Source organism: Ictalurus furcatus, chromosome 9 (genome assembly GCF_023375685.1).
Source record: "Ictalurus furcatus strain D&B chromosome 9, Billie_1.0, whole genome shotgun sequence".
Taxonomy (NCBI): domain Eukaryota; kingdom Metazoa; phylum Chordata; class Actinopteri; order Siluriformes; family Ictaluridae; genus Ictalurus; species Ictalurus furcatus.
Genome location: NC_071263.1, coordinates 15,438,810 through 15,448,450, shown reverse-complemented (window position 1 = coordinate 15,448,450; position 9,641 = coordinate 15,438,810). Strand labels below are relative to the sequence as shown.

Here is a 9,641-nt window from a genome sequence, read left to right as displayed (position 1 = left end):
ATTCTAAGTTGTTGGCTAGCAACACAATTAGCAGTGTGGTCAGCGAGTAAATATCCCCTCAAACAATCCACCTTTTAACAACACTGCTCAGTTCCTCAGCTTACAGCAGAACAAGAGGACTAATAAATTAGTCACTGATTTACCACAGCCAGATTTTTTTTGTTCTTAAATTGATAGGATTTTTTTAAACAGTCATTGGTTTAAAAAAACACATTCGATTGTCATTAGTTTCTTAAAAAAAATGTAGCATTGACTGGATTGTAGTTCTTTTTATTTTATTTTATAAACTGTACTTCAAACACTGAACAATAGACATTGATGTGGAAGTAATGTGTGTTAAGGCTTGTGTGAATGGCATGTTGAACTCAAATTCAAACCCTACCATCATGGCATTGCAGGATTTAAAAATTAGATACAATTCAAATTATTTTAAAAAAAAAAAATCTCACATAGAATATATGTTCAGCAACTTGGTGTGTTGTGATTCATTATAAAGATTTATCAAAATCAAATGAAGAGTAAAGAAAAACTTAAAATGGCAAACCAAAAACATAAACAATGACTTCATTTGCATTCAAAGTTTTACTCCATTTTGTTCCGTTCTATTCCAACAATATATTTGGAGCTAAAATTGAATGCATTTCGTCTCTTCAGCAGCCAGTCTAATCTTACAGGGTGATATTTTCCCTCTGGCAATCAGCACTATTTTACAAAAGAAAGAACAACAGCAAAAAGGATGGAAAAAGCTATGGCACAGTTAGCATAAATATGATCTTGGCTGAATGTCTTTTGCCTAATGTTCTAAACCCCATGAAATGTGGTGTTTAACAGTTGTAGGAACAATTGTATTTATAGTGAACATAAGTTGGTAAGTATATTGTGAGATGCATTTCAGTGGGTTAGGGTTCCAATGTTGGATGTGAGCTGGTTGAGGTTACAGGAAGTCTGAATTTCCAATCCCAAATTGCTCCACTTCATAACACCTTATCCAAGCATAGGAATCTTTAAAAATACAATCCTGTCAAATAAACCTACTATGATTAAATAACAGTAAAGAAAGGCTAAATAACAGTTACTTGGACACCAAATGGAAAGTGAGCCCATCGGTGAGACAGCAGGATGTTTAGTTTTGGTTGAGGTTATTCAAAGATGATATCAGTCGCTACAAGGCTTCAAACTCATCTATTCTCTGCTTGGTGTTGCCCATGCGGATCTGACGCAGGGTCTTGTACTTGTCTCTCCCAGCACGCATGTTCTCCATGTGCAGAATGTCATTTGCAGTCTTCTTGGACTCATCCCGCGCCACCTCCAGCTCAGAGCTCAGGGCCTGCAAAATATTTGGTTGAAAGTTATTTACCAGAAAAACTGGGTTAGCCCAAGATCTTGTAAAACAATTTGGCACTTCAAAGGTCATGCACGCATGTGTATATGCGAGTGCACATACACTCACAAACCACTACTGAACACCTCTGCACCTACTTACTCATGGAATTATCCAATCAGTCAATCATGTGGCAACAGTGCAATTCATAAAATCATGCAGATCCAGGTCAAGAGAGTCACTTAATGTGACATCAAACATCAGAATGGAGAAAAAATGGGATCTCAGTGACCTTGGCCTGGTTGTTGGTGCCAGTCAAGCTGTTTGAGTATTTCTTCTGATTTCCTGGAATTTTTATGTTAAACCTTGAGACAGTTGGGCTACAACAAACCACATCAGGTTCGTCTCCTGACAGTCAAGAACAGGAATCTACAGTGGCCACAAACTCACCAAAACTGGACAGCTGAAGATTGGAAAAATGCCAAATCTTTTTCCAGTCCCAGGAGATCAGCAAATTCTTAAATACTCACACCAGCCAATCTGACACCAACAACCATCCCACAATCAAAATCCCTGAAATCACATGAATTCCTCATACTGATGTTTGATGCAAACTTAAGCTCTTGACCTGCAGCCGCATGATTTTTTTTCATTGCTCTGCCACTTGATTGGCTGATTCCAAAACTGCACAAATGAGCAAGGTATACAGATGTTCTTAATAAAATGGTCACTATATGATATGTCTTACCATAAGCTGTCTCTGCACACGCTCATTTTTTTCAGCCTCAGTGCGACGGTCCTCTTCATTGCGGTTGTTACGAATGCCTTCAACCTGGAACTCAGCGCTGTAGCTTCTCATGTTCTCATCGTGGTAATCATGCTCCCCCATATGGACTTCATCTGCAATAACCATGGGTGGTGGTGGTGGTGGTGGTACTGGAGCAGCCATCATCAAGTGCAGCTCCTCACGTGTCTTCAACAGGTCATCTTGTGCCTCCTTAGCCTAAGAGCCACATGGGAATAAGATTCACACTACAGATAAGTTGATGCATACAAACTACATTTAAAGCACAATCTCAATATTTGGCCATTAAAAACTGCAAATATAATCACACTTTCATGTTACACTGTTTTTACTGTTATTATTTTAAACAGCTAAAGATGTATGCTCATAATAAAGGTGTTAATCACCCTGTTCTGCCATTGGTCAGCCTCTTGCTCCTTGACTTTCTTGGCCTCCTCCAGCAGTGAGATCTTTGCAGTGTACTCAGCAAGTTCTGCAGCCTACAGGGACAAAATGTACATAAATGAACTTAAAGTCATGTTACATCAGATTAAAACAAGTGAGACTCCATAAATCAGACTTGTTGGGCTAAAAGGGTGATGCCCTACTGGATTTTAGTCTGAAGTTTAGTCTAGCACCATAAAGGGTTATTTGGTCTGTCTATTTGGGCTAACCCTTAAATGTTCTACATACAACTCTATAACAAAAGGGTTTCCCCATTCAGTAAGTTTCAAGTAGATCCCCTAAAAAAAACTGGAACCATCATGAGAACCATTAAGAAGCCACTTATTGTAAAGGTGTACCAGTTGGTGTTATTAATCTACAAACCACTGACTGCTTTTAGTTTGAGGAATCCCCAGTGCTCACCAGTTGCTCCTGGTTCTTCATCTGGTCCTCAGCCTGTCTGGCCAATTCTTCTTTAGCCAGCAGAGCCACCTGTCTCTCAGCCTCCAGACGAGCAGCCTCTTGCTCAACCTTTCGCCTCTCCTCCTCCAGCTGCCTGGCCCTGTCCAGCTGCATCTGCAGGTCTGTGCAATGTGCAAAAGCCATCAACAGGGGGCAGCAGTTAATTTATAATGAATCAGTAAGTGATCTCTGTAGTTAGAAAGGCTACCATTTTCTGTGACAGGGTGTGTATATGAATCCTGTACCTTTCTCTGCTTTCTTGGCCTTGTCCTCAATCTGGGAAAGCCTCAACATCATTTCTCGCTTCTCTCTCTCCATCTGCTCCTTTTCTCTCTCAATATTTTCTCTCTTCTTCTTCTCATTTTCAAGCTGGGCTCTGAAAATGATTAGAATATAAAAATGTAACAACTTCATAACGCAACAAGGTCAACAAAGACACTCAGCTCATGCTAAATCAGATTACTGGCACATAAACAAAGAATTCCAGAACACCAATAATATTGTTCCATACACAAAACCAGCATAGCGAAACTCATCCCACATGTCAGTTAAAGACTTCCAATGTTCTGTTATTGCACTTTATTGCTGGCCTAAAGTGTTCAAAGTTTTAAACAACCGGACCTCTCTATCTGCTTCTGGTGTTTCTCCTCTCTGGCCTGTGCCTTCATCTGCTGCACCTCAATGGTGTCGGGCTTCCTGCGCTGCATGTACAGCTCGTGGTTCCCCATGCACAGCAGCAGGATACGCTTGTTGAGGCGCAAGCGAGGAGAGTAGAACACAAAGTCCTAAGAGAACAAGAGCAGGAGGAAGCTTAGGATGACAGTGATTTATATGCACTCCAAAGGTCGGGGATCTGTAGGTTCCTGCTATATCCAGGAACTTCTGTTGGGCAACTGAAGTCTGATTGCTTTTCTAGGCTTTTCTTAGCTATTTTGGGCAATACACTATAGTCATTATTAATTATTGAGTGTGGACTGAGTCAGCTATTATATGTTGGGATTATAAATAAAGATGAAACCGTATCTCAAAGGCAGGCTACTATAGGAGAGGCCAATCTAAGATCCTATGACATCAGACACCACAGACTACTAGTGTATAAACAAATACATTTGTATTGACAACAAGTAAAGGTGTGGCTTTACTTATGACGAATCAGTGAGTCATATTTCTATATATAAACCATGATTGTAAAATTACATAAAATAAGCTGTGTTCTGGGTATTGTTAACTCCCTAAAATCATTCATAACTGAATTAATATTCAAGCATACTCTTCAGCAATGATTATGAACTATTTAGTAATATAGAATGAAACTAAAAGCAGAATGTGCGTAGTTACAAGGGTGCAGAATGTAAGCCTAAACTAAACAATGGTTTAAATATAAGAAAGTGCATATGAATAATCATAATGGAAAAAACACGAAGGGCTGTAACACTTACTGGGGCCTTTTTGTCAATTGGTTTGATGACAAACTTCTTGTCATTGAATGATATGTTCCTGATCTCACTCCAAGGGAATCCGATCTTTGGTGTCAATCTATGTGACAATAGAAAAGATGTGAGATCATTCTCAAGCTTCATCATAGGTAAAATGAAAACATCAAACTTTAGGTGCAATGACCTCTTACTAACAACAGCCATGCAGTCATGTTTACCTGCAGCACAGACCCACAGAGTTTGTCTGAATTAATCCAGGGGTCACTGACTGAAGAGACAACTGCTGTCACACTGACCATAATACATGATTTACACTAATATCCTAATGCCAAATGCTGTTGGTGACCAGGCGGTCAATGACTGAATAAAATCACATGACAGTGAAATGCATACTTGTCATCCTTCTCATATATGTTAAGTCCAAGAGCATCCACACCGAGCCATAACTCTGTTCCTTTCTTGTTCTTGATGTCGAAGTAGTTGACTCCATACATTTCCAAATCTTGTGCAATCTTTAAGTACTCCAGCATAGCATCTTCCCTGGGGACCAAAAATGGACATTTATGAATTGGGGTTGGGGGGTGGGGACGGTGTACACTTACGCTGAAAAAAAACACATAACTCACTTTAACATGCCACTGTGCTCCTCATGCCAAACCTGGATCCTCTCCTCCCATTGATCTTTGGAGAGTTTGTGCTGCTCAAGCACTCTGTGGAGACATAATTATCAAGCTGGATTTTTAGAATGGACCAGTAACTCATAAACACATCTAAAAGTAAATATTATTCCATCTGATGTTGTTCTTTGATTTGAAAAAGGTTCTAAAATATCTACAAGGATGAGCTCATACATTTAGGATAAATTATGATCCACTCCAAGAGATGGTTACATGGGTACTATTACAAAGTGTGAAGGAGACTAGTTTAGGTTAGGTTGTCCTGACTGACCTTTGGGGTAGCAGGCGCTCTGATGTAAGGTAGCCAGACTTGTGGACCTCCTTGGAGAAATCTCCATGCTTGGCCTGCACGGAGTAGGAAGCCAGTAGCACGGCTGTCTCTGGGGGACAGTAGACACTGTCACTCAAGATGTCATCTTTCACCTGAAGGAAGAATAGCTTGCGTGTGATGTCCTGGATCAACTCATTGTCCACATCCTCAGGGAAGTACTTAGCCCGGAACATAAACTGTAGGGGGGTCTCTCGCCTCACATCCTGAGATAACACCTGAGGCAACACAAAAGAGACAAACATAGATGTGGTATAAGATAATGATAGACTTTTTGGTCTATAGAGGTTTATATGTACATATAATGGTGCACATATTACAGATATATTAAACTATCCTACATTAAATATCATAACAAAATAATATAGATAAATATTTAGACCTGTGCTTGTACTTGAAAAGCCGGTTTCCTGGGCACACAGAGACCATAATGTATTTTCAATAGACACTTACCACTGACATTGTAATTTAGTCAAAGACTAGGCTTAATCTGTGTCTGGGAAACCAGCCAGGATAGCTGACAAGTCAAGTCACGTGGTCATGTAACCAGAGATGTGAATAGATGTTGTAGGCTCAGGCTTTGTTTTGCATTTTCAAGTTATCCCTTTAGATCTGTGACAAGCTAAATATGCAATAAAGTGACAGCACGATATACATGCTCTCAACATCAAACACAGGTATAAGTATAAGTAAATATACCTTTTTTTCTAGTTTCAGCCAAGTAAGATATCCTTTGTTGTCCGTATACTGAAGGCCAAAGTACCACACCTCACGCAGGCCGACTGTCTTGACGACCTGAGGCAGAGAAACATTTCACACTGACTGTTAATGACCCTGCCATGCCAATAGCTGAACAGTGCATGGAAAATTAACTTGGATATCAATATCCTAGTCTGTTTGGCATGCCATGAAAAATTACTACAGTACTAGTCACACTAGCATCAGGTATAAAGGGTGGGGCTCTAGTTAAACGGTTGGTTATTGCAAAATATCTAGATGGGTGTTCTCCTCTACACTTCTATGTATGACCAACTAATCAATACCTTCCGAGTAACACATCATTAACCGCTATCAACAGTGGAACTACCCCTGCCCTTCTTCTTATCAGTTGCATGGAGTTCCTGGAATCCCCTACCTATTGTAAAGGCCCTATATCATCTGACACCTCATGCCATAAACTAGACGTTGCCAGGATTTACTGGACAATATTTGTGCGAATCATTTACTGTCTTCAACTGCACATATAATGCAGCCAGTGACAATATGTAACTATATAATCTTTGTCCTGCATATTTTGTTTAAAAATTTCCTTTTTACTTATTAGAAATACAGCCTTTCATTCTGTCTAAACTGCAATTTCACTTGAGAGGCTGTTCAACTGTTTAACCGTCAGTAAAATAATGACAAATAACCTCAATAGAAAGGAATGGAATTTACAGTGTAGTATTGGAGCATGGTTACAATCAGATATGTGGTCATTCCACACATGCTTTTTGACTTATGTCAATTAGCCCACAAATATCTGCCTCTGTATTTAGGCCTGACACAGTATCAGTGAAGCTCACCTGTTCAAAGAGTTGTTTGCCTGTGGTGACAGACTGGATGGCAAATTCCAGCTCGGCGTCCATTGTAGTGACGCGGACATTGACCTAAGCAAGAGCAAAAATATAAGAGGGGTCCTAACTGAGTGAAGTCTAGAGAGGGCACTCGGTCAACCAGTTGAAAGGAATGCCACTAAACCAAGACATGTTTAGTAAAATACTGCAGCTGAATACTTTATACGTTGTATGAGAATTACGTCAATTACATGACATGGAGCCAGTTGGTCTAGATTCACAAGAGTTACACAAACATTCAGTGGAAATGCTTTACAGGAAATTTTGTGCTTCTAGAAATGCAAGGCTTATATTAAAATTACCTATACACTAACATACCAGAATTATGTGTCATGATCTTTACAGTGCCACTAGGTCAAACATAAGTCCATTTAATGTGTATGGATAAAATTCAACAAAGAAACACTATTCCTGGTATGTTTCATGTTAAAATGCTGTTCATTGTCTTTGTCCATTTACCTGCCATTATAGTGGTAATGGCTAAAAAAGCTGACACTCTAACTTGTGTTACACAAGGGTTCAAAGGGGTCTATCTTTACAGCACTGAATTAAGTTCATAAAGAATTGTGTAACCACCTTGCATGCTGCTGAACCTTTGTCAAGGTTCACTGGGCTGTTATAAACGAGCAAAAAGTTCTTCTTTAAAAGTTGTGAGCGATCATAAGCCCAAGGTTCGCACCTTTTAAATAGATAATATAGTATACATATGTCCTGAATCATGTCAGATGTTTAAATATGATTGGTGTGAAAATTATTATAATGTTAATATGTAGATAAAAGGCACATCCATATTAATAAATCTCATTGTCAACTATGACAGATATATTTAGTATTTTCAAAGCATTTTCTCACTGCTGGATTTGCTTGGACTGTGAAAGTCCTGTGAGTGCCAGTGTTTAATCAGCATCTCCCTGGGCAACAGTCAACTTTATCAGAGCTGCAAATTTTTATCTGGCTACAAGACTGGCCCAGTCCAGGGTAGGGGTCAGTACAACCGCTATACGTTGGCTTTCCGATTCTCCTGGAGCTTTGGTTAACCCCCCCCCCCCCCACACACACACACTTCCCCTCCCCCTCCCCCCCAAAAGCACAAGTCACTATCTACACTCTACACCACTCAAATCATTTCCACTGTGTTTGCTACAAACACAGGGACTTTTGTTCCTGTTCATGATTGTGCTTTGTTTAATAGGGTATCTTTGGAATCTGAAACCTAAACCTAAAACCTCAACAGTTCAGTAGTATTGCCTCCAGAGAAAATACAGAGAAAGTAGGCCTATAATAGCATTAATTTTTTTTTTTTGGGGGGGGGGGGGGGGGGGGGAGTCTGCTTAGCTAATATTTTACTTTACTGCATTCATCATTCTTGAATATGGTGTCAGAGTCTAGTTAATCTGTAAAACTACATAAGGTGTGTTAACTATATACTCCAGTTGTTCTTCCCCACCTTGTGCTTGGAGTCAGCCTGATTTTTTCAAACTGCTAGGCTACTCTGTATACAATATAACTAACTTTCCTTGGTGTTGACTGAAATGCTGACAAGAAAATGGTCATAAAGCGGCCCTTTATCTCACTTTACAACTAGAAGTCAGTGACAACTACCACATAAAAACTCGTTTTCTCATTCTCATTGTAAACTGTGGAATACAGCTAACTTTACTAAGTGCACTGTGTTTCTCAGTGGAATGTTTCAATGACAACCAAAAACCAGTCAACCAGGCCGGCCATGTATGACGCATTTTAATGTGTCACAAAGTGCAGTGTTGACTTTTCACACGACAATCTACTTCTCTACCTTATTCTATAGGATTACAAAGTAGTTATATAAAGTCCGCCATTTCTCTCGATTCTAGTGTGATTAGAAAATGAAATATGTTTGGGTAATCCGAGTTAATAGAAGTAAGTAGTCATGACTGTGTAATACACCTAGGCCGACACCTGTAGGGTTAAATCAGAAACTTCCGCATAACTCAATTGTTTGACACTTTTAAATGTAGCGTACAAAGTGCTCGTCTACTCTCTATTAATACAATAAATATCATCTGATCCGGTGTGGTAAAAAACGTTTTATGACCTAAGTAATTAATTGTATTATGTCATTAATAAACTTGTCTATAATAACCTATTTATTTGTAGTGCCCGAATGCCGCCAGGTAATTACCTAGGCTAACTGTTTTATCTTTAAAAAGTAATACACATAAGCAACTTGTTGAAAAGACAGTGACTTACCGGTTTAGGCATGGTCGGTCCTGTTTTGTGTGTCTGCTTTCAGTGGGGAAAGAATAAGAATAAAAAGGGAGCTCAGACTGAACCGGCTTTAGCTGTTCTTGCTTGAGCGTGCGCGCGCGCGGAGCGGAGTGACTGAGCTCGGGAGGCGAGGAGCGCTCGGGTTGAGGTTCATTTCTGACTCATTGTCAATAGATGGTGTCAGAGCCTCGCCCCGATAATGGCTACGATAAAGCCTGAGCGCGTTCCAAGTTAAAGAGTGCCAAGGCTTCACTTTAACACACAATTAGCGAATTCTGCAGCACCTTGACAAACGCGACCTTTGTCCCCTGACGGAGAGAAGAGAG

General features: G+C 39.8%; 1 protein-coding gene across 1 annotated transcript; it reads right to left on the bottom strand.

Moving 5' to 3' along the window:
- Window positions 1–254: 254 nt before the first annotated feature.
- Window positions 255–9,614, bottom strand: ezra (ezrin a). Its single transcript, XM_053633549.1, has 13 exons — window positions 9,298–9,614; window positions 7,018–7,101; window positions 6,152–6,247; window positions 5,396–5,670; window positions 5,074–5,157; window positions 4,841–4,987; window positions 4,451–4,547; window positions 3,633–3,796; window positions 3,257–3,387; window positions 2,973–3,133; window positions 2,513–2,605; window positions 2,070–2,324; window positions 255–1,327 (listed from the first exon to the last, which is right to left on the bottom strand). Exons 1-13 carry the CDS (start codon window positions 9,307–9,309, stop codon window positions 1,163–1,165), a joined length of 1,764 nt encoding a protein of 587 aa, XP_053489524.1. The 5' UTR covers window positions 9,310–9,614; the 3' UTR covers window positions 255–1,162.
- Between the last annotated feature and the right edge of the window lie 27 nt (window positions 9,615–9,641).